At 42.6% G+C, this 25844-nt stretch overlaps 3 protein-coding genes across 3 annotated transcripts in view; 2 read left to right on the forward strand and 1 right to left on the reverse strand.

Annotated features, from left to right (window-relative positions):
• ZMYND12 (zinc finger MYND-type containing 12) overlaps positions 1–14681 on the reverse strand; it is a 31250-nt gene extending 16569 nt beyond the window's left edge. The window contains exons 1-3 of the mRNA XM_059689800.1: positions 14357–14681; positions 2420–2561; positions 763–934 (exon numbers count right to left, since the gene is read on the reverse strand). Coding sequence (XP_059545783.1) covers positions 763–934; positions 2420–2561; positions 14357–14466 — 424 coding nt within the window. The 5' untranslated portion in view covers positions 14467–14681. The remainder of the gene's footprint in view (positions 1–762; positions 935–2419; positions 2562–14356) is intronic.
• Positions 14682–14855: 174 nt separating this feature from the next.
• On the forward strand, positions 14856–18534 carry PPCS (phosphopantothenoylcysteine synthetase). The gene is made up of 3 exons (XM_059689796.1): positions 14856–15507; positions 15889–15992; positions 17685–18534. Exons 1-3 carry the CDS (start codon positions 15000–15002, stop codon positions 18006–18008), a joined length of 936 nt encoding a protein of 311 aa, XP_059545779.1. The 5' UTR covers positions 14856–14999; the 3' UTR covers positions 18009–18534.
• Positions 18535–20396: 1862 nt separating this feature from the next.
• CCDC30 (coiled-coil domain containing 30) overlaps positions 20397–25844 on the forward strand; it is an 80368-nt gene continuing 74920 nt past the window's right edge. The window contains exons 1-2 of the mRNA XM_059689799.1: positions 20397–21005; positions 24277–24419. The gene's annotated coding sequence lies outside the window, so the exon portion shown is untranslated. The remainder of the gene's footprint in view (positions 21006–24276; positions 24420–25844) is intronic.

The raw sequence follows: 25844 nt of genomic DNA on the forward strand, positions 1-25844 counted from the left end.
GAATTTTAATATTTAAAAATTTAAAGTCACAGGCATCAAGGAAAAAGTTATTTCAAAATGAAATACTGTAGATACTAAAAAATGTTAATTCCCCTCAAAAATGCCAATGCTCCTCTTGTTGTAACAACCACATGGGATGTGTGCCATGGGTATGCTCCCCACTCTCAACACTGCCTCTCATCTATAGGAGTAGGTTCCTGCATTCCTGTTTGAACTACATGACCCTGACTCAAAGGTAGGTAGATACCACCCTCAAGCTGAGTCAACACAGTTCTCTCTTTAGGAATTTAAAATTGTAAATCAGTTGCTAATTAGCTTCTATTACCCACCTTGAACCTGGAGGACATGTAAATTCAGCTCTACCTGACATTTTAGGGTTGCTGTCTCCTGCAGTAAGCATAAGGTAGAAAAATCTGGTCTGCAGATATGGAGAAGCAGAGGCAAGAGACAAGTCCCCAGAAACAGAAGCTGAGAGCACCGGCCTTACTTTGTTACGGCATTCTGATTCTAGTACCTTGTGGTGCTTCAATTCCCTTAGGACACGCCAAGGTCCTACTACACTTCCTCCTTTTGCTTAGGTCAGCTAGAGGGGATTTGTCAGTTGTAGCCGAAAGTGCATGACATCTCCTTCCCCATCTTGTGCCAAACTTTTCAGCAGCCCTGCTCTTGCACAAAAGATACCAAGGCTAGATTATTTGGCTACTGATAGGACTCACTATAGCACTTCTTAAGGACTCCAGGGGGTAAGTCATTTCCACTTACCAATGCTAGCTTCAGCCAACAGCAGGTAGGCAGGCACAAGCTCTACTGAACTCAGGCCATACACATTCATGCGGAAGCGAAGAGAATGCAAAGCTGCTGGGACAGCATCTTTATACCTTCCTTCAAAGATATATTTCTGGGCTACGGTGTAGCAGAATTCAATCAAGTGCTTCTGTGGAAGAAAAAAGTAGTCAGTCTACAGGTAAAAGACAATGGTGGATATAGGTATACCTGGAGATAAGGCCAATACCTAATGAGCTGGTTGAGGGCACACAGTAAGCCTGCCTGTACTAAGCTGGCCACAAGTCCTAGCATAAGCGACACAAAAAGGCAAACTCTGCACTGTGAGTTCCTTAAGGTCCAGGAATAAGTGTATTTTCATCTTAGTTCCATACTTGGCATAAATGAATGCTCAATAGAAAATTATTAAATGAATATTATTCTTCTATTTATATTAAAATTTTAGTTTAACAAAACTGTCATGCCTCAGGACTATCTGAAACTGCCTGCCTTTCTATTTGAATTAATTTTAAGAGAATTTTCCTTCTGGAGTTATCCTGCTTAGCTTGTATCAGAAACAAGTTTACTCTAAGGCCATTGTTCTAAGGCAGTGACGGCGAACCTTTTGAGCTCGGCGTGTCAGCATTTTGAAAAACCCTAACTTAACTCTGGTGCCGTGTCACATATAGAAATTTTTTGATATTTGCAACCACAGTAAAACAAAGACTTATATTTTTGATATTTATTTTATATATTTAAATGCCATTTAACAAAGAAAAATCAACCAAAAAATGAGTTCGCATGTCACCTCTGACACACGTGTCATAGGTTCGCCATCACTGTTCTAAGGCCACTCTCAAAGTGTGACAACACTAACATTGATGAATCTGGCGCTTTGAAATTTATGGCTTATAAAATGCTATTTTTTTTTTAAAGAAAAAATGTGATTCTATCAATGCCATAATAGTTTTCCTAATCTCCTCTATTTATTTACTCCTTTATATATTCAAACATCATTGTTGACCTCCTACTACGTGCCTCAGCTCTTATCAGAGTACTTGACATATATGGGTATTATGGCCGAATTTTGTTCCCCAGAATTCGTATGTTGAAGCCCTAACCCATAGTACCTCAGAATGTGACTGCACTTGGAGATAGGGCTTTTAAATAGGGGATTAAATTAAGATGAGGCCTTTAGGATGGCCCCTAATCCAATCTAATGGGATCCTTATAAGAAGAAATTTGGACACAAGAAGAGATACCAAGGTTGTGTGTGCACAGAGGAAAGACCATGGGAGGACATGGCAAGGCAACCATCTGTAAACCAAAGAGAGATGCCTCAGAAGAAACCAAACCTGCTATCACCTATCACTGATCTTGGTCCTATTGCTTCCAGAACTGTGAGAGAATAAATTTCTGTGGTTTAAGCTGCTCAACCTATGGTACTTTGTTATGGCGGCCCAAGGAGACCACAGCAGATACTCAGCAAGTATGTGGAAAACGGACTGAATGGAATGGCACTGAGGACGTAAAAACACAAAACCAAGTCTCTGCCCTCACAAAGGTTACAGGTTAGTGATCTCAACCCAGAGCGCCCTTTTTCCTGGGCAGTTTTGCTGCACCCAGGAGTGGCCCTGTACCTGTCCCGCAGGCCTACCTGTCTCTGCTGCTGCTGCTGGAGGCCATGCTGCCGCTCCTCCTCTGAATTGTAGAAGGGCATGGTGGTGCGCAGCGGAATCAGCAGCTGACAGATCTTCTCATGAATGCTTTTCCAGTCAGCTTGCTGATGAACCACATCACTGACAATAAAAACATGGACTTCATTCTATTTATGTTTGGGCTGACCTAAAATTCCATTGCTCCACTTCAGGCCTAGCCCTAGAAACTAGAAAAGCCAGCCCAACATAGACCAGGCAGGGAGCTCAAGCCATGTTGAGACAAAATCTCTTTTCTGTCATGTGATTATTTGATGGTGGAAAAACTATGTTGGGTTGGGGAAGGGTGGCCTCTCTGCGGGCACAGGTTCACGTTCAGAAGCCACGTGGTGCTATTGTGGCTATTCTGTTTTCATGATTAATTAGTAACAACAAAGACAGCTTTACTTCTGCATTATTCCAATGTCGTTTTCAAAATATCTGAACTTTGAAGCTGAGGGATGTGAGGGTCTTTTTCTTGAGGAAGAGAAAGGAACTTACATTTGGTGAGGTTCTAGGACAGTGGTCGGCAAACCGTGGCTCGCGAGCCACATGCGGCTCTTTGGCCCCTTGAGTGTGGCTCTTCCACAAAACACCACACGCGGGCGCGCACGTACAGTGTGATTGAAACTTCGTGGCCCATGTGCAGAAGTCAGTTTTCAGCCTGGGCGAGTCTATTTTGAAGAAGTGGCGTTCGAAGAAGTGGGGGGTGTCGGTCAGTCGGGTGACGGGAGACGCCAGCGCAGGCGGGCCGCGGGATACACAGCTCGGGGGAGGCGTGCGCGATTCATGCACGAGTTGAGTGAGCCCGTCAGTCAGCAGTCTCATTGTGCAGTGGTTAGTGCTAATCGCGTCTGCAAATCGCGCGCAGGTGACAAAAGTACCGACTTGAAGCATAAAGTTACCTGTATTTTTCCAACCAGCTGCACATCCTACAGGTATTTTTGTCATCAATTTAAGAATTGTAATTCTTTTGTGTTGGTGGCTTTATTATTATAAAATGAAACATTTTTTTAGGTGCCCTGTTTCAGATGGCTACAAAGAAGCAAAGAAAAACGGAAGACGAAAACCGTGAATTTAAAGTTGAATGTACCTATCCCTATCTATATAGTTTAAGTTTAAAAAATCTGGCTCTCAAAAGAAATTTCAATCGTTGTACTGTTGACATTTGGCTCTGTTGACTGAATTTGCCGACCACTGTTCTAGGAGATACTTTCCTATCACGGTGCCCTCATGTTGCAGGACTCTGGAGAGCACCCCTTGCATTGTCTCCTGTGCTCCTGGGGGTGCTTTCACTCAGAACACACTGTGAATGCCTCCCAAAGCCAGTGGTGCAGCAGGAGGTCTTGCATGTAACTAACTTTTAAAAACAGAACAAAATCTGTTATTACTGTTTTAAAGGTCAAGAAGCATAGGTGCCAAGTGATTAAGTAGTTGCTCTAAGCCTGTACTCCAAAGCCAGCTGTTTCTTAACTCTTTAAGGGAAGCACTGTGACATTTTGGTATACAGCTTTTCTGACTGTTTTACATACACATTTATTATTTGTAAACACTCGATTAGACAGCACAGATATAGGACATTTGCATCACTGCAGGAAAATTCTACAAGCAAATCCACTCCCACTCCTTAAATAATTGCCTCTACGAATGACTTCCAAATATATTACCCAAATCTGAACCTTCCGCCAATCATGGTGTTTTGTTTTGTTTTTACATTTTTTAACTGATATATAATTCACATATCACAAAATTTACAATTTTAAAGTGTATAATTCAGTGTTGTTTTTTAAAAATTTATTCACAATATATAACCATCACCCTATCTAACTCCAGGACATTTTCACCCAGAAAAAAACTCCATTCACTCTAACAGTAGCTCTCATTCTTCCTTCCACCCATGTAATGGCTAGAACCCTAATCTACTTTCTCTATGTATTTGCCTATTCTGGATATTGCATAAAAATGGGAACGGACAATATATGATTTTTGTGTCTACCTTCTTTCATTTAGTATGCTTTCAAGATTCAGTCATGCTGTGGCATGCATCAATGTTATTCCTTCTTATGACTGAATAATATTCCATTGTATAGATGTATCGCTTTTTGTTTATACATTCATTAGTTGGTGAACATTTGGGTTGTTTCCACTTTTTGGCTATTATGAATAACTAGGGGCCCGGTGCACGAAATTCGTGCACTGGGTGTGTGTGGGGGCGGGGGGGGCGGGGGGGGGGGCGGGGAGAGTGTCCCTCAGCCCAGCCTGCCCCCTCTCACATACTGGGAGCCCTCAGGCGTTGACCCCCATCACCCTCCGATCACCTGATCGGCCCCTTGCCCAGGCCTGATGCCTCCGCCAGAGGTGTCAGGCTTGGACAGGGGACCCCCATCTCCCCCCGATCACTGGCTCTGGCCCCCGCCCAGACCTGAGGCCTCTGGCCCAGGAATCATGCCTGGGCAGGGGACCCCCATCTCCCTCTGATCGCTTGCTCCACCCCCGCCCAAGCCTGACGCCTCTGACCCAGGCTTCAGGCCTGGGCAAGGGGACCATCATATCCCCCCAATCCCCGGCTCAGCCCCCCGCCCAGGCCTGATGCCTCGGCCAGAGGAGTTGACCCTCATCACCCTCCGATCACCAATCATCGGATCGGCCCCTTGACCAGGCCTGAGGCCTCCAGCAGAGGTGTCAGACCTGGGCAGGGGACCCCCAGCTCCCCGCGGTTGCAGGCTCTGCCCCTGCCCAGGCCTAACGCCTCTGGCCTAGGCGTCCGGCCCGGGCAGCAGGGACCTGCAGTGGCAGCGGGGGCGCCGCGATCGCGTGGGCTCTGCTTTAGGCCCAGGCAAGGGACCCCTAGCTCCTGGGACTGCCAGCTTCGACCTTGCCCAGCTCCCATTGCTGGCTCCACCCCTACTTCCTGCTATCACTGGCCAGGGCGGCAAAGGCGCCTGATTCTCTGATCATGGCTGGGGGCAGGGCAAAGGCGGCCCCAGGGCCGCCTTTGCCCTGCCCCCCAGCTCTTAGCTCCCCTCTGGGTTTCAGATCACTGTCAGTGCAGGGGGCTTCTTCCTGCTTTCCCTTTTGCCTCCCTGCATTGTGTCTACATATGCAAATTAGCCGCCATTTTGTTGGCAGTTAACTGCCAATCTTAGTTGGCAGTTAACTGCCAATCTTAGTTGGCAGTTAATTTGCATATAGCCCTGATTAGCCAATGAAAACCGGTATCGCCGTACGCCAATTACCATTTTTCTCTTTCATTAGTGTAGATGCTTCTATGAACACTAGTGCTTAAGCTTTTGTGTGAATAAATATTTTCAGTTCTCTTGGGTATATAACTAAGAATGGAATTGCTAGGTCATATAGTAACTATATGTTTAAATTTTTGAGGGCTGCCAATTTGTTTTCCACAGAAGCTGTACCATTTTATTTTTTTTAATTTTTTTATTATTGATTTCAGAGAGAGGAAGGGAAAGGGAAAGAAGGATAGCAACATCAGTGATGAAAGAGAATCATTGATTAGCCACCTCTTACATGCCCCTGGCTGGGGATTGAGCCCGCAACCCAGGCATGTGCCCTCATTGGGAATACAACCATGAGCTCCTGGTTCATAGGTCGATGCTCAACCATTGAACCACGCTGGCCAAGCATGTACTATTTTATAATCCAACCAGCAATGTATGAGGGTTCTATTTTCTTTACTTCCTAACTAAACTTGTTATTTTCTGTCTTTTTTTATTATAACCATCCTAGTGTGGTTTTATATTGTGGTTTCCCAATTACTAATAATGTCGAGCATCTTTTCAGGTGCTTACTAACCATTTGTATATCTTCCTTGGAGAAATATTTATTCAAATCCTTTGCCCACTTTTTAACAGGGTTTTTGTCTTCTTATTGTTGAGTTTTAAAAGTTCTTTATGTGTTGTGGATACCAGGTCCTTATCAGACTTGCAAATATTTTTTTCTCATTCTGTAGACTCTTTCCCCCTTTTTCTTAGTGTTTTCTGGTGCATAAAAGTTCTTAATGTTGATAGTGTTCAATCTATCTTTCTTTGGTTTCTTATGCTGTTGTTGTCATACCTAAGAACTGTTGCCTAATCCAAGGTCACACAGATTTACAACATATATTTCCTTCTAAAAGTTTTATATTTTTAGCTCTTACATTTAGTCTTTCTTGTATGTGGCATAAGGTATGGGTCCAAATTTATCCTTTTGCATGTAGATACCCAGTTTTGCTGGCGCCATACAGAGGAAACAATTCTTTTCCCAAATGAATGTTCTTGGTAACCTTTTCGAAAATCAATTAATCATAAATGTATGTGCTTATATTCAGACTTTTAATTCTGTTCCACTGATCTGCATGTCTATCCTTATGCCAGTATCATACTTTCTTCATTATTATAGCTTTGTAGTAAATTTTGAAATTGAGAAGTGTGAGTCTTCCACTTGTTCTTTCTCAAGACTGTTTTGGCTATTCTGGGTCCCTTGTGTTTTCATAAGAATTTTAGGACCAGCATGTCCATTTTGGCAAAATGGCACTTGGAATTTTGATAAGAATTGCATTGAATTTGCAGATCAATTTGGGAAGTATTGCTATCTTAATATTAAGTCTTCCAATCTATGAATACCTTTCCATTTATTTAGGTCTTCTTTAATTTCTTCCAACAATATTTTGTAGTTTTCAGTGTATAAATCTTATACTATTTTGGTTAAATTCACTCCCTTTTTTTTTGATGCTCTTGTAAATTGAATGGTTTTCTTATCTCACTTTCAGATTATTCTTGGCTAGCATGTAGAAATACAACTGATATTTGCATAGCGGTCCTGTAACCTTGCTGTTTTCATTTATTAGCTCTAATAGGTGGGTGTGTTTTTTGTGGGGGTTCTTTAGGATTTTCACTATAAGATCGTGTCATCTGTTAATAGAGGTACTTTTACTCCTTTTCCAAGCTGGATGCCTTTTATTTCAATACACACACACACACACACACACACACACACACACACATACACATACATACACACACATACATACTATATATGTGTGTGTGTGTGTGTGTGTGTGTATACACACACACTAGAAGCCCAGTGCATGAAAATTCATGCACTGGGGGTGAGGGAGTGTCCTTCAGCTTGGCCTGTGCCCTCTCACAGGCCGGGATCCCTCAGGGGATGTCCGACTGATCGCGTAGGCCCACTTCTAGGGCCACATGGCTATGGAGGGAGCATAGGCGAGTGCAAGGACGCAGGGGTGAAGCAAGAGGAACAGGAAAAAGAATTCCTTTGGGGATCATGTATTCCCAAATCGTCACAGGCTTGCACTGGGTCCACCCTCCTAGCCAATGATCTTTGTTCCCAGGTTAGATTGACAGACACCTTTCTTATGTCACCCTGACTTTGCTGCACATGCGAGGATTTCTCCCTTAGTTGGACTCCTTCCCCAGTGATTTACAGGGAATGGACCAGTAGTTCCCTGGCGAGTGTAAAATTGCAGCTTCCTGATGAAGCTGCCCAGACAACTGTGCTTACAATGTCTGGCCTCTCCTTTGCTCCTTTCTTATTATTAATATTAGCTAGCTAGATATGACTGTGACATTTGAAGAATATACCTTGTATTATTTCAATCCTTGTAAATTTGAAAATTGTTTTCATGCTCTAACATATGGTCTATCCTGGATAACGTCTATATGCACTTGAGAAAAATGTGCATTCTGTTGCTGTTGGATGGTGTTCTATAGATGTCTGTTAGGTCTAGTTAGTTTATACCATTGTTCAAGTTTTATATTTCCTTGCTGATCTTTGGTCTAGTTGTTCTATTCATTATTGAAAGTGGGATACTGAAGTGTCTAAGTATTATCACTGAATTATTTATTTCCCCATTTAATTCTGACAGTTATTGCTTTTTTTCCACATTCACCCTTTTAAGAAAAAGAAAACTGAATTATAGTTGACATATAACTGTTTCAGATATTTTAAGACTGTTATTATGTGCATATAATGCCTTTCTATTGCCTATGACACATTTTTACCTAAATGTGAGACTATTAACTGTTTGGTTCCATTCATACAAATAGGTAACAATAATCCAAAATAGATAACAATAACCTAGGGCAGGATCAGCAAAGTTTTCTATAGAAGGCTAGAGAGTAAATACTTTAGGCTTTAAAAAGTGTATGGTCTCACCCCTATGTTCATAGCAGCACAATTTACCATAGTAAGATTTGGAAACACCCAAAGTGCCCATCAGCAGATGAGTAGATTAAAAAACTGTGGTACATCTACACAATGAAATACCATGCTGCTGTAAAAAAGAAGGAACTCTTACCATTTGCAAAAGCATGGATGGACCTGGAGAGCATTATGCTAAGTGAAATAAGCCAGTCAGAGAAAGATAAATACCACATGATCTCACTCATTTGTGGAATATAATGAACAACATAAATTGATGAACAAAAATAGATCCAGAGACAAGATCAACCAAAGGACTTGTATGCATGCATATACTAGTAAGCATAACTCATGGGCACAGACAGTAGGAGGGTGAGGGCATGTTCTGGGGGGTGGGAATGGCCAGGGAGAGGTCAATGGGGGGTACATGAGACATATGTAATACTTTAAACAATAAATAATTTTTTAAAAAAAGTATTTGGTCTCTGTTGCAACTACCCAACTTTGCTATTATAGCACAAAGGCAGTCACAGGCAAAAATACATAGCACTCTCTCTTCTTCCTTCCTCCTGAGACAACAGAAATACAATAAAGTAGTTTCTTTATAAACGGGGACTGCTATCCTCGAAATGACATAAAGCACTTTAAAGGGTTTTGGGGTAGATAATTATTGTAAATAAATCAATAAAAGCACTTAACAGTCAGGATACAGAGTTGGGTCCACAGGGTATTTATTAAATAGGGGCTTGTTGAGTAATTGTGTGACCAATGAAAATATTAACTTACTTAGCTACCCGAACTTTTGTTCCACTGAGAGTATTTGCTATATCTTGCCTTTCTAAATAAAGTGACCTTCATTTAAATATTTGTGAGCTCTCTCCTTATCTATTTCTCTACCCCCTCCAATGCAGGGCCATGCATAAAAAAGGAATTGACTGGAAAAAAAAATTTCATAGGGTTCACAGTCAAAGAGCTGGTGAGCTAGACAGGTTTTGTTTGGCCACTAACATGTTTTTAAACTGAATCTGAATGACTTTAGGGAGAGCATTCATTCTCCAGTTAACCAGAGACCCTATTGCTTCCTACTATTGAATATCACTTTACTGTTTGTTTTCTCTTCCTGGCCAATGAAGGCATTTGATTTTGTGCTCTGTATGTTAAATAGAAGGAAAAATTATTGAAAATTACTCTTATCTCTATGATATAATTTGCTAACCTATAGTAGTGAAGCCTCTTTTACCTGTCCATAATGTTTCAGCGTATACTTTAATAAAATTGCCTTTTTGAAAAAGTGTTCTATTCCCTGGGAACAATATAGAAATATATGCACAAGATTATACATAGTATCTATACTAATAAAAGGGTAATATGCTAATTAGACCGGGAGACCTTCCGGTCGTCCTTCCAGACAAAGCCATGGTGGTGGGGCTGAGGCAGAGGCAGTTAGGATGATCAGGCCAAGAGGGGAGGGCAGTTGGGGACAATCAGGCCAGCGGGGGGCCAGTTGGGGGTGAGAAGGCCAGCAGGGAGGGGGGGCAGTTGGGGGCGAGAAGGACAGCGGGCAGAGTGGTTAGGGGCAATCAGGCAGGCAGGCAGGTGAGAAGCGAGGAGCCAGCGGTCCCGGATTGCGAGAGGGATGTCCGCCTGCCGGTTTAGGCCCGATCCCTGGGATCAGGCCTAAACCGGCAGGTGGACATCCCCTGAGGGGTCCAGATTGGAGAGGGTGCAGGCCGGGCTGAGGGACACACACCCCCCCCCCCACTGTGCATGAATTTTGTGAACCGGGCCACTAGTATAAAATAAATGGATTTGCAAGAATATAAGAAAATTAACCAAAAGATCAGGTTATTAATTTCTGGGTTGTAATATTATAATTTGTTTTTCTTTATTTTTTATATTTTCAAGTTTTCTGCAGTGAGCATGAATTACATTTACACTCAGGAAAAAAATCTTTTGCAGAAAAAAATTCCCACAAACTTTCAAGCTGACTGTCCTTCTTGCTCTTACATTTGGGATGAAGAAAATAAATAAGTAAATACTGAGTGCCAACTTGGTCCCAGGCACAGTGCTAGATGCTTTACATTCAACCATGAAAACTCTGCAAGGAAGGAGGTAGTAAAGCCCCCATTTTTGAGATATAGAACAATTACTTCAGTTTTATTTTATTTTTTTAAATATATTTTTATTGATTTCAGAGAGGAAAGGAGAAATAGAAACATCAATGATGAGAGAGAATCACTGATTGGCTGCCTCCTACATGCCCCCTACTGGAGATCCAGCCTGCAACCTGGGCATGTACCCTTGACCGGAATCAAACTCTGGTACCCTTCAGTCCGCAGGTCAATGCTCTATCTACTGAGCCAAACCGGCTAAGGCACCTCAGTTTTATTTTACAGAAAAAATTTTAAAATCTCCAGGACACAATCATAGAGAAATCTGGAGAAAAGAGGGGGAGGGAGAGAAAAGATATTAACCAGTGAAAAAAGAGAATTATAACCAGTGAAAAGAGAAAGGAAATAATGGAGGATAAGGGCCTAGGACATGATCATTTAGTCATTCATGCATTCAACAAATATTTAGTTTCAAGTATTTCAAAGCACTTTGCTGGAGACTGTGGGGCATACACAAGATGGGCCTGAAACAGATCAAAAGGTAGCATACATATGACAGTCCTTCTATACATTCTACATAATATCCTGTATTGATGGAGCATAAGAAAATTGAGATAATATGCTTGCCAACAAATAAAATGAAGAAGGGAAATAAAAGTTGTCTGTGAAATGTCATACAGAGTAAGTTCAAAATGAGTTGAGAGGAACTAATTGCTTCTGGCTAGAGGGATGAAAGGGGGATGGGGAAGAGGTGGATACTCATATTAGACAAAGGGGTGCCAAGCCTAAACTTAAAATTGTTTCTTAGCCATCTCTTCCAAGTGGCCTGAAGGTCCCTCAAACTGTGTCCCAATCCAATCTGCCACCTACCACTTCCTCTGTGTTCTCTGACCCAGTTAACAGGTTTATTATCTATTCAGAAGTTCATTTATTCAACAAATGATCATTGAGTGCCTGGTATGTGCAGGCCCTAGGTCTAGTACAGTGATGGCGAACCTTTTGAGCTCGGCGTGTCAGCATTTTGAAAAACCCTAACTTAACTGGTGCCGTGTCATATATAGAATTTTTTGATATTTGCAACCATAGTAAAACAAAAACTTATATTTTTGATATTTATTTTATAAATTTAAATGCCATTTAATAAAGAAAAATCAACCAAAAAATGAGTTCGCGTGTCACCTCTGACACACGTGTCATAGGTTCGCCATCACTGGTCTAGTAAGAGACATAGATATTAAATAAGCAAACAGAAAAATAGGAAGGTACAGGTAAAGTGAACAAAAGGGAGAGAAGTGAGAGAGTATTTAGATTGGGTTTTCTGGAAAACCTCTTTGAAGAAATAAAATTTCTGAGAACTGAAAGAGGAAAGGGAACTAGAAAGATTCATGGATGAAGGGGAGGTTCGCAGTGGAGAGCAAAGAAACTGAGAAAAGAAAGGACTTGTCAAATTTGAACTGAAAGAAAGTCTCTGTAGCTGCATCAAGGAAAAGAGGAGGTAGGAAATGAAGAGAGAGAGGTAACAGGACTTTGCAGTTTCTGTCATGAATTCTGAATTGTATTCTAAATGCAATAAAGGAACAGCAATGAAAAAACAGATGCCATCCTTGCCCTCCTGGGGCACACAGCCTTGTGAGGAATATAAACCAGTGAACAACTGATTTCACATTGTATCATAAACGTTAATATACGGGACATACTGAATGCTGTGAGAGCATGGAGGATGGACCCTAATTCAGACTGAGAGAGGTATGTCCACTCCATACTGGGACCACTGCAACAACTTCTCAGTCAGTTATGCAGCCTCCAGTGTCTACCTTCCAAGCTATCTTCCACATTGCCACCTGTCATCTTACCACAAATGAGAGCATGCCAAAATCACCCATCACCTTCCAGAGGGTAAATTCCAAACTCTTTGAGGCCATGTCACTGTTTGACCCTCACCTTGATCTTCTCCGTTTAAACTCCTACTAGTACCTGTCACAATGATTTTCCAACGCTTTTTTTTTTTTACTAAGCCCATAGGATAAAATACATTGTTCCAGTACAAACACACATATCCACATAAGAACAATAAAAGTTTCAAGAGACGCCCTAACCGGTTTGGCTCAGCGGATAGAGCATTGGCCTGCGGACTGAAGGTCCCAGGTTCGATTCCAGTCAGGGGTGTGTACCTGGGTTGCGGGCACATCCCCAGTAAGGGGTGTGCAGGAGGCAGCTGATCGATGTTTCTCTCTCATCAATGTTTCTAACTCTCTGTCTTTCTCCCTTCCTCTCTGTAAAAAAAATCAATAAAATATATATATTTTTTTTTAAAAAGTTTCAAGAGACAGTTTGAGTAGGATCACTCTAATAATTTTTATTCTATTATTTTCTTAAAATGCTGGTTAGGACTTACTCATAATCTGCTGAAGGGTCATGGACCACAATTTAAAAATCAGTGATTGCTCCCTCCACTACTACCTTATTTACTCAGCTCTCAATAAACTGTTCTTTCACCCTTCACCCAGGCAGTCCTGGATGTCAGCGTCCTACACTTCCTTCTTCACTGTTCATTCACCTAGCAACTTCCTACTAAAATTTCAAGACTCGGCTCAAATGTTACTTCTTCAGAGAACCTTTCCAGATACTACCCCAATCACTGCCTCCATCCTTAGAAGTCCCAGGGAAGAGCACACCTTGAGTGACAACACTTGTATCAGAATGACTTTCTTTTTTAAACAAGTTCGTCTGCTCTGACCTAGGTTTCTGGAAGCCAGAACCTAGTTGTTTTATCTCAGGCCCAAAATAGGGTCTCCTCTAAAGCAAAAGTCTAAGGATATTATACTGGATAATTGAAAACTGATCTCATCCAGGACCACCCTCCCCATACCCTTACCATGTTGGCTGTGCACCAAATAGCCTGCTTTCTGCCTTTCTTTTTCTTTTTAAAAATATGTTTGTAATGATTTTACGGAGGAAGGGAGAGGGAGAGAGAGAGAAACATGGGTGTGAGAGAAACATCCATGGGCTGTCTCCTGCACGCCCCCCACAGGATGGAGGCAGCAACTTGGGCATGTGTTCTGCCAGGGAATCGCACTGGTGACCTCTGGGTGCATGGGAGGACGCTTAACCAACAGAGCCACACCCGCCAGGGCCAAATAGCCTTCTTTCTATTCCTCAAACACGGCCAATTCTTCCCTCCCTCAGGGCCTTACTGTTCCACTCTTCCCCCAGCCATTTCCATGGCAGGCTGCTCCTACTTTACTTTCAGATCAAGGGTCTGCCCTCAGAGAGGCAATCTGCCCAACCTCCCATCGCCTTTCCTTTGACTTTATGACATTTATCACTCTGGGAAACCATCTTGTTTTCTGTTTGTTTACATATAGGTAGGTCGCAGTGAAAATGTCATTAGCCCTTTGAGGAACAAGGTCTGCGAAGTTCCCTCAGTGACTTCAGCACGCAGGACAGTGCATAGCGCACAGTCGGCGCTCAACAAAACATCTGCTGGTGAATGATGGAATAGAAGAGGATGAAAACGAGGCACCGAAGTCTTAGAGACCTGTCTTGGAACCAACTCGAAGCACCCAGGCCTAGGGGGGTGATTGGGGGAGAGGGCATCGGGGCGCCTAGGAGCCACATTTCAGGGCCTACCAGTAGTAAGTGACTGTGCAGGCCGGGCACACCCGCTCGGCTGGAGCTTCGCACACTTCACAGCAGATCTGGCGCCCCTTGGGCACCGCCAGTTGATAGATCATGTTCATGTTGCAGCAGCGGGGTCAGGCTCTAGGACGGTTGCCTAGCGAGAAGACGCTGGACGCCGGTGTCACGTGATACCCACGGTGTCACGTGATACCCACGGGGGGGGCCCTCGTTCCCGGCCTTTCAAGGACAGGGGGAGGGCGTGGCTTGGCTAACACCTGAAGCGTGTTTAAGGTTAAAAAAGCCAAAAAACAAAAGTCAGCCATCACTCCCACACACAAATCCCAACCCGTCAGTTAAATGGCCCCGCAGTCTAACTCCAGTGGAGTCCAAGTGCAGAAAGGCCTATACGGTGGCCGGTAAGGGGCAAACATGTCCCGTTCTTTACCCAGACTAGGCAATGGGGAAAGAGACGCGCGTCTGCTCAGTGCCAGTTCCGCCGGGCTGTGAGGCAGAACCAGCACGCCTCTCCCGACGTGGAGAAATCTAGGGCGGGCGCCGCCCCTCAGATTGCGGTTGCGCGCAGGCCAGGTCGGGCCGGGGGCCCGGCGCGGCGGCCGGGAGCGTGCGCAGGCGCGGGGGAGCGCTGGGATTCATGGCGGAAGTGGACCTGGTCGCCGAGTTCCCCCAGCCCGCCGGTGCTGCGCGCTGGGCCGAGGTGATGGCTCGCTTCGCCGCCCGGCTGGGCGCGCAGGGACGACGGGTAGTGCTGGTGACGTCCGGCGGCACCAAGGTCCCGCTGGAAGCTCGGGCAGTGCGCTTCCTGGACAACTTCAGCAGCGGGCGGCGCGGGGCCACCTCGGCCGAGGTCTTCCTGGCGGCGGGCTACGGGGTCCTGTTCCTCCACCGCGCTCGCTCTGCCTTCCCCTTTGCCCACCGCTTCCCTCCCCAGACCTGGCTGTCGGCGCTGCGGCCCACCAGCCCAGCCACTTCGGGCTTACTGAGCCTGGAGGTCGAGGAGAAGGCGCTCCCGGGCTTCGCGGCGGCTCTGAGGCGCTACCAGGAAGCGGCGGCCGCCGGCACCTTCCTGGCGATAGAGTTCACCACTTTGGCGGACTATTTGCATCTGCTGCAGGCTGCGGCCCAGGCCCTCAATCCGCTAGGTGCGTGCCTTTGGAATCCATCGGTCCGGGGAGGCGTGCCTTTCTCCCCAGACACCCCCTACCAGCGGTTCTCAACCTGTGGGTCGCGACCCCTTTGGCGGTCGAACGACCCTTTCACAGGGGTCGCCTAAGACCATCCTGCATATCAGATATTTACATTACAATTCATAACAGTAGCAACATTACAGTTGTGAAGTAGCAACGAAAATAACTTTATGGTTGGGTCACAACATGAGGAACTGTATTTAAAGGGCCAGAAGGTTGAGAACCACTGCTTACACCCTCCGAACCCACAGGTCTCCCAGCAGGGGAACCCGAGGTGAAAAGGACCTGATCCTATACACCTTTCCGGTGTATTACACCCTCTGCTTCTCTTTGCAGGCCCCTCTGCGATGTTTTACCTGGCTGCGGCCGTGTCAGATTTCTATGTTCCTGTCTCTGAAATGCCTGAACACAAGATCCAGTCATCTGGGGGCCCACTGCAGGTGATGGGCGCTGCTCTTCCAGAAATCTGATCCCCTGTAATCAATCTTGGGTTAACCTCCTGATCTGGAGACGGCCTTTCTGCATTTCATACGAACTAGGCACTAGGGATACGGAAATGAGGAAGACACCGATCTCCCTCAAGGACCTCACCATGTGGTGAGGGACCGGGACGCAGACATAATTACCATACAGAGGGATAAGTGTTCTAGGAGAGGAACATACAGAGTGAGGTCAAAGCAGGGGGTGATGGAATCTTGGGAAGTCCGGGAAGGCTTTCTGGAGATAACCCGAACTGAGATTGAAAAGATGAGCAGAGGGTATACCAGTCAAAGTGGGGAGGTCATTCCAGACAGAGAACACAACTGGAGTTTGGGGATGGGCAGTGACTGTGAACTGAAGTTGTTCGATAAGGCCAGAGAGCAGGGAGAGCGTGGGAATGGAGAGAGAGCAGAAGAAGCAGCTTAATTCATAGAAGACGTTCTATTCCTTTTTAAGGAGCTAGGACTTTTTATCTTGTGGAGCCAAGGGAAACATAAGTAGGAGAGTGAGAGTGTTTTTGTTTGAGAATGTTGTGGCATGAGTTGGAAAGGTGAATTAGAGAGAGAGGCAAGGGTTGATTAGATGGGGGCTATGGCTGTAGTTTAAGGAGGCAGTATAGGGAGTGTAGTAGGGTGATTGAGATAGGAGGTAATCTGGCTGTTTGTAACCTGAGGGAGTTCTTAGTCATTTACTGGATAAGACAAATAGAATTTAAATAGGAGGAACTCTACCTGTGGGGCACTTACCACTTTGTAGGATAGTTCATTTGTTTCTTCAACAAATGTTTCTTTATTGAGCACCAACTATATGCCAGGCACTGTTGTAGGACCTGGAGGTAAAACAGGGGAAAGAAATATACCATGTCTTTGTGTTGCTTATACTCTGTAGAGGAGACAGTACTATGTTAGGTAGTGATAAATGCTAAGGAGAAAAAGTGGAGAACAGGGTGTATGATCCCTATCACACTTTATAATTTTTTGAGGGGAAAACCTGATGATTTGTGATGTCATGCTATTTAAATTATGGGAGCTTTAGTTTATCTTTTATTTTTTAGTTCTATCTTGGAAGTGCACAAAACAACTCAACATGCTTTTTAGAAGGGATTGAGAATGGTATAGTAGACATTGTGACCAAATGAAAATAAAGAAAATCAGTTATAAGTGCTAAGATGTGTTACAAGTGACAGTTTTGAAATGGAATAGCCATTCTGTCAGTGCAAGAAATAGTTTAGGCTGAGGCTTAAAAACCCAACTTTATTTGAGCTTCTGCCTAAGTAACTTTAACATGAGTAGATTATTTGTTTCCATGGGAGTTTGGCATAAACAATGAAGGGAGATGTTTGAGAAAGTGTAATGCTGTTCTGTGGGGTTCTATTAATGGCGAAGAATATGGCAGAGTAGGACTGATTCATTATATATGATTTGCCCATGGAATATGTATGAAGCTTTGAAATTAGGCATCCTTATGAACCCTCCAGGGCCAAGGCTTTTAAGCTAAGCATTTCATATGCTTTGAAAAGTTTGACAATGAGAAGTCCCACTTAAATTGACATAGTCAAAAATCTGAGTCCCTGCTTCCTTAGTTTCCCATGGGATTGACCTGTTAGGTGGTGACCTTTGTTTGCTTATTAAGCTTTTCTTTTTCCAACACAGATAACAATGAAGATGGTGCCAAAAATGCTTTCTCCTTTGGTTAAAGACTGGGCTCCCAAAGCATTTATAATTTCCTTTAAGTTGGAGACTAATCCCTCCATCATAATTGACCGTGCACGGAATGCTTTGGAAATGTATCGACATCAAGTGGTGGTGGCTAATATCCTTGAGTCACAACGGTCCTTTGTCATTATTATAACCAAAGACTCAGAAACTAAGTTATTGCTATCAGAGGAAGAAATAGAAAAAGGCATGGAAATAGAAGAGAAGATAGTGGATGATCTTCGGTCCCGACACACAGCTTTTATACAAGACAAAAATTGAAGGATCAAAAACTATAGGGTCAAAAATTGTTCAGTGGACCAGGGCTCTTACAGATGGTGAGAACTAGAATAAGTCCTTTGCTTTCATAAAGACAGAGAAAATGAAGGGAAAAAGCAGTGAGTGGTGTGCAGGCGAATATGGTTTGCTATTTGTCTTTTAAAGGTCAATTAGTACCCATTAAAAATGAAAACAAAAGCAAAACAATTATGACTTACCCACCTGACACATTCACCTGGATGTCATCTTGATTTTAAAATGAGCATGAGCTGTTTCTCACCCTTAAAAAAAAGAGCTTATTGGGAATTATATTCCTTAAAATATACATGTGGGGCCTGAATATCAACCATCTTCACTATAAAGTGGATTATGGTTTCATGAATGGCCATGCTTTGAAGATCAGTTGTTGATGCCTACTATGTGGTAGGCCTTAATGATTATGAGGATTAAAAAGATGAATAAACATGTCTAGTTTGGGAAATGGATATATAAAAAATTAAGTGCAATAAAGTGTGTGCCCAAAAGTTGACATTGTGGAAAGGATGTTGTTCTTTGGGGATTTATCAAAGATGGGAGTAGGAGAGAAGGACACCTCCCTGAAGATAGGTTGCCTGAGGAATAATGAGCTTCCTACTGCTTTACTTTTTGCTTTCTTGTCCTAGAATTACTCCATGTTTGAGTTAGCAATTTGCCTTTCAAGTATTTTAGGACTGCTCTTCAGGGAGAGAACCTGGGCTTCCGCCTGGAACCAGGCAGGGGCCAATTGATCATCTCTACCCTTGGGGAAGCATTACAGTGTGGTGAAGTGTATGGGCTTTGGAGTCATCTTAGCCAGATTGGACCTCTCCAAGCTATACTACCTGTTCGCTCAATAAATTCAGACACCTGACTTAATTTCCATTTTCTCATCTATAAAATGGAGATAATCTCTGGAAAACAATGCCATTTGTTGTGAGGATTAAGTAAAACAAGATAAAGCATTTGCCTCATGCCTGGAACATAATTTACACTCAATAAGTGGTTGCAATTGTTTTCTTCACTTAGTAAGGCGGTATTGGACTGGTGTCTTGCTGGATCCTTGAATCCTTGAGAAGTTTTCAAAGCACTGGCTGTCCTGGCACAAGAAGTGTAGTCCAGAAAAATCCCCTAAATGATTCGTATGATGGTCCAGAGTACAATTTGGAAAACTACCATTAACAGCTAGGTAGAAGCAGGTACTGTGCTTCACACAAATATTTGATTTAAAATGTAATTGGTGATGTTTTATGGAGTGACTTGGGAAGAGTAGCCCAGTGTGACTGATAATAGAGGTACAATAAACTTCAGTTGAAAAGATTTGAACAGAAGTGCCAAGATGCACTGAAGCATGACCTTGAGCAGAGGAAAAATAACCAGTAATCAGCAGCAGTCCCATTGAACAAAATTTTTTCATTAACTTTAGGTCCAGTGGGCAAAACCTTAAAAGCAATAGTTCTGTCAGCAATGGCTGCAATACTGAAGTGATAGGAAGTAAAAGATTGATTTTCTTCCCTACGTCTATAGCTTTATGCAGATGAGAGCTGTCATCATCTTTGTATATACAATGAGGATAAATGGAATTAAAACTAGAAGTAATCTTAATGTTTTTATCTTAATGATTACTTCTCTTGGAAACCATTTCCTATCTTGTTTATGCTTGAAACAACCACCACTTCTCTCCATGGAGTTATTTAAAGTGTTTTGTAATTCTGTTTAGTCTCCATTCCAAACACTTAAACAGTATTTACACATGTTAAAATTCTAAGATTTTGGGGGGAAAAATACCAATAGCAAATGGAAGTGAGCAAAGAAAGAAAGAATGAAAAGGAACATGATTTCTCAGTGAGCAAATGAGAAAGAATGTGATCTAGACTGGAGAACCAAGGAATGCTTCCTTGAGGAAGTGACGCTTGAACTGATACAGATCTAAGTGGGCTTGAGGTGATGGTGGTGAGCATTTTAGGTGAGAGAGAAGAACTTCTAAGCCTTAGAATCTAAGGGCCCTGGTGCCAGAGTAGAGGTTGAAGCAGTTCTAGAAAGTAAGGGATAAAATCCGTCCTGATAATGCATGTAGAACCGGCAGAGCTTTGGAAAGGATCCTATGGAAAACTAGAATAAGATTAAAAAATGTAAGTACGTGTTTGGGATACCAGAAAAGCCCTGTAAACATGAATAAAATCGAGCTTTAACTGGAGTCTTACAATAAAGGCATTTAAATAAAGATGATATAAATTGAGCTTGTGTTAAGTTCTATGTCATTTAGAAATTTTTATTTTCCATTACATAGGTGGAGGAATGGGTTACCTAAACCGAATTTCAGTGCTTAGAATTTTTTTTTTTTTTCGGTGTCTTCATTTTGACAATAAGTCGGCTCCAAAATGTGATTTGTTTTAGGTGCCCCAGGTAGTTAGTTACAGATCTAGGCCTAAAATTCATGACTCCTGGCGTAGCACCCTCTCCCTTTTAAGAATGAAGTTACTTCTAGAAAAATAAATCCAAGGTAATTATGCCGGGGCTCTAGATAAGGCCTGGTGAGAAGCTGTTTGAAAACTATAAATGCCTGGTGACAAGAAGTATCCTTTGAGTTGCAAACGCGCACCGTGGCGTTACCATGGTTACTACGAAGCCTAAGCAAAGAGCCAGACCACCGTTCCTGCCAGAAAAGTCCCGCCCCACGACCTAAAGGCCAATGGTGTGCACCGTAACGCTGGTCTCCGCAGGAAGAACAGCCCCTGAGCCAATGGAGCGCGTCGTCTCTATAGTTCCCGCCGGAAGAACGCCTTGGCGTCCCTGCGGCTGGCGCGGTTGCTATGACGCCCGGGACTCAAGGCACCTGGCTCTCTTTGCGGAGCGTCAGTGGAGCGAAGCGACCCGGGACCCTCAACGCACCGTCAGAAGACAATTTCCGGCCTGCTTTCTGAGGTTCCCGCCGCAGCCCCGAGGAGGAAAGCACCTGTTCTCCGCTCTTTTCCACCATGCCAGGTCTTTCCCGCCTCTCTCCCCAGTATGGCTCGAAACTACAGGAGCAAAGCCTCTCCCTGGCTCGGCCTTTCTAGCCATGGGCTTGAGTGATTCTGTCTTAGGATTCTTAAGTCTCTGGGACCCAAAAGCCACGGGCACTTAGAATTAGGGTGCCGCTCTTATTTAGAGAGGGCTTAGAACACCCCCAGTTAGGTAGGCGTTCCATTTCTCACTTTTCAGGCAAAGATTCTGAAGCTCGCGGCCATTTATTTAACAAAGTCCACCGAGCCACGGCTTTCCCGGGTTGTGAACAAAGAACTGCCGTTTTCTACTTTGTTGCCCCGTGTTCGCCACGCAGAACCTTAATTCCCGTTGGAGCTCTGGAGGCCTTTTGTATCCTCAACATCAGACATCATCAAGTCAGTTAACCTTCTGCCTTTCAAGCTACAACCTCATCCACTTCTCTCATCACCCTGAGCGCCAGTTTTCTCATCCTGCTCCTTCCATGGCCATTTTCACCCTTTCTCGTCCACGCTCCACCTTACTGAGTGCCCATTCATCTCCACCACCTCTGTCATCTACAGACCCTCTCCTGTTTGTCTGCCATAGTACTTTGGGTAGCTAAATATGTCACGTTCTTCAGCCCAGGAATCATTTGGAAGATTTTCTCTGTTTCACTATGGAAAGCTTTTTGTCTTGGGTAAACTAGAGACTAGAAGCGCACATTGGTCAATACAAATAGTAATTACTACAAGCCTAGTGTGTTTTGAAAATGGAGAGGGAAAAATCAAAATGCAGTTTGGGGTCCATCTCAGACCTATATAAAGAAAGATTGTTCCTTGTTTAAGTGAATGCTTCATTGGGCATATATTTTAGTGATGTATTCATGCATGTGACAAGATCATTCAGAATGATCGTGTAACAGGATTCCAACTTTAAGCCATATGAACCCAACACTTTGATATGATAGAATTTTTGGAAAGAAGATGCTTGAAACAGTTCTTATGGCTCTTCTTCATGTCAGTTTCTTGATCAGAAAACATTCTTTGTGATGTGAGCCAAGAAACAAAAACAATGAGGAGGAATGATTGAAAATAAATATTTTTGGCAAGAGGCAGACTTAATAATCCTAAAAAGACTGGAACAGAAGGCCTTAAAAATAGAATAAGATTCATTTATATCCAATGCATTTGTGTTTTACCTTGGAAAACTTTGTCTTAAAGTATGTGTTCCTTATCGAGTCTTACCATTTCTTTGGCATTCAGATTAAAATGTAAACCTATTTTGAAGATATGTAAAGTGTACATTTTTAACTGGTATTTTGGGGCTAGAATGGTTTGGATATTTTTATTTCTCAGGCCGATTACAGCAGTTATTTGTGATATCTCATGCTTGATGCCAGGTCAGCTTTCCAAATGCTGACTGAGAAATTCAGCTTTCTCTTCAATAAGAGATTGGAAAAGAAAAACAAGTTCTGTAGCCTCTTCATTTTTTTGCATTAAATGAGAACTGAATAAAATCCAACTCTTGAAAAAAAGGGCTGTTAGATATTGTATTATAAGGATCTTTCCTTTCCCCATCCAATATGTATATACTGAACAAATATCATTATGGCATGTAAACATAATTAAAATTTTTTTCTCTCACCCTAGTACAGTAGTTCCAAACTTGTAGGGCAGTTTTGCCTCCCAGGAGACATTTGGTAAGATAAAGAGACATTTGTAGTTGTCACAACTGGAGATATGCTACTGGGACCTAGTTGGTTGGTAGAGGACAAGGATGCTGCGACACATCCCGCACAATAAAGAATTGGCCAGCCCAAGATGTGAGTAGTGCCAAGGCTGAGAAACCCTGTCCTAACATGTCAGCAGTTCCTTTTTTGTTATGTCAGCCCTTGCTCATGCATGTACATTTTTACATAGTTATTAGTGTAGTGTGCATTAATGCCTTAATTTTTTTGCTTAATTTTATATTTTAAGCATTGATACATTGTTTTTTTACTTTAAAATTATTTTTCTCATTTGAGAATTGAAAAGGAAGAGACTGTATTATATAGAGTCTATAAGATGTCTATACATTTTTAAAATATATTTGTGTAGAAGGAAGAAAGAAGGATTAGGGTGAATAACCTCAGTGGATATTTCCCTTTTTTGTGGCCATGCTATTTACTTTGTTCTCTGTGTCACTCAAAAGACCAAAGCTCATCCTTTGCTCAAAGCCAAGAGATGCGTGGTAGTATGAAGTATGGTCCTGGCTTCTGGAGGGCACCTGCCATAGGAGAAATAAGAACAAGTAGGAACGACTCTTCACCCACTCTCCTTGCTCTCTTCTCACTTAAAATTCTGTCTCGGTTTTCTTTGACAGCTTTAGCACCTCATTCTTTACATCTAGAAGTTTCTGAACGCCCCCAAACACTATAGAATGTGCTTATTTTCAAAGAGTGGACTTTTAAGATACGTAATGAGCACTTATTCAGTATCTACTTTGTAGAGAATAGTATATTTGCATACTTTGTTACGTGGGCAATTTTAGACACAGTTTAAATGTCAGAGCATTTATAATTCAAAGACTGGATTTGTATTACCTCAAGATCTGATTTTTTAGGATTTTCCATTTACTCAACGATTGGGCTTCAATAAGTCCACTGGAAAAAATATTAGTTCTGAGATGTCATGGCAGAACAGTCAAAGGTATGCAAATATTCAGAGTCATGGGAATATAAGCAGCATGATGGGGATCCATAAGAATACTGCATGAGGAGCTAATGTTAGCTGTGGCAGAAGATAAGACTGGAGAGACAGGCAGGAGTCAGATTGTGAAGAATCTCTGGTGCCAAGTTAAGGGGTTTGAAAGGGAAATTTAAGCAGCAAGTGACTTGTGTTCAGAAAGATCAGTCTGAGAGCTCCGTGGAATACAGATTGGATGGGAGCCAGCCTGGCAACAGGGAAATCAGTTAAGGATGCTATTACACTAAACTGGGCAAATAGTGAGAAGAGCCTAAATGAAGACAGCAATTGTAGACATGGAGAGGATGAATTAGAAGATGATAAAAAGAGATAAAATCTACAAATTCAGGGACTGGTTGTACATGAAAGTGATATAAATAAATAAGCAGGAGGGACCAAGAATTTCTGGCTTTGGAAACCATGCTGATGGTGGTTTTATTAACTATGGAAAACAGAAGGAGGAACAGGTGTAAGAGAAAGAATGGATTATTCAAACTGAGTTGTTCTCTAGACAATGGATATACATTGGTCTTAAATAGTTGACTAATTTTATATTACTTTCCTAGCCTGCATTCTCCTTCTGAAACTTGTACCTCTCCACGAATCCTTGCTTTATGGCAAGGATTTGTACTACTTCTAGCCCATTCCAGCCACAACTGACTGAGGATTATGCAGCTAAACTTCAGAGAGGGGGTCACAAATTCATTGGGTGAGCAACTAATAATTTTCTCTTTTTCATAAAGTTGAACTAAGAAAAAAAGAATGGAAATGACAATCTGAAAAGTCACATAGATTCAGGATCTGAATGGCTGTTTTCATTGTTGCAGAGGAGCAAGCAGAGAAAATCCAGCCTTATAGAGAAGCCTTATAGAGAAGCAATTTAATAAGGCTGATTCACAGAAAGACCCAGAGATGAAGGACCTCATAGATCAAGATAGACTAGTAATGTCTGTCCAGTTCCATATCCACTTCCAATGTAGCCATGTTTAGTTTGCAGCATGTGCCCTTGTATCTTATTATTTTGGTAGTTGAGATTGGTTGGCTGTGAAGGACAGAAAGATAAAAAATAATGATGACTTTTAAAAGGTAGAAATTTATTTCTCTCACATAAAAGTCAAGAAGAGAGCAGTCCAGAACTGGTAGGACAGCATCTTGGAATAGTTCAAGATTCAGATTTCTTCTCTCATGATAGTGTTTCATCCGGGGCATGTGGCTTCCCCTCATGGTGTCCAGGATGGCTGCTCGAGCTTCAGTTATCTTGTCTGCATTCCAGCCAGTAGAAAGGAGGAAGAAGTGAGAAAGAGGGTATCCTGTTCCTTTACAGACACTTCCTAGAGGTGTCACACAACTGTATTTACATCTCATTGGTCAGAACTTCGTTATAAGGCTGTATCTAACAGTAAGGCAGGCAGCTGTGTGATTGGACAAAAAATTGTATGTCTTTGTGGAAAAGGGGATGAATAAATATTGAAGGACAGCTTGCAGTCTCTGCCACATGTGCTTGTATTTATTCTAACTTAAATGTGTCTCTGTTTCTTGCCATTTTTCTAGATAGATCTGGAGCTCAGCAGAGATGAATTATGTAATCCTCCTAGCAGGCCAATGACTTAATTATTACTATTATATCCATTTTTAAGGGAAATCAGAATGTAAAGAAATTAGATTACTTGTATAAGTCACACAGCTAGAAAGTGGTAGAGCTAGGGTTTGAACCAAGATATGTCAGATTTCCATGCCCAAGCGATTAATCATGATAGTGAGGAGATCAGAGAGCCATAGGCAGGGTTTTTAGAAATGGCTGCATTTAAGGAGTCTATGTGAGAAAAGGGGCCAGGAAGAACACAGACAAAGAAAGCCTGGAGAGATAAGAGTAAAAACAAGAGGAAGTGACATCACAGAACAGGGAAAGGAATTACTTTCAGGACAGGAGTGAACAGATGTTGTAGAGAGATCATATATAAAAAGAACAGAAACATGTCCAGTTGGATCTGGCATTTTGAATCATTGTTGACCGATTTTGAGCATAGTAGTAAGAGCAGAAGCCAAAAATGCAGTGATTTGAGGAGTGGAAGAAATTAGAAAGGACAATAGCTTGAGGGGAATGTGTTGAGACCAAAGGAGGGTTATTTTTGCA

Source organism: Myotis daubentonii, chromosome 3, assembly GCF_963259705.1.
Source record: "Myotis daubentonii chromosome 3, mMyoDau2.1, whole genome shotgun sequence".
NCBI lineage: Eukaryota > Metazoa > Chordata > Mammalia > Chiroptera > Vespertilionidae > Myotis > Myotis daubentonii.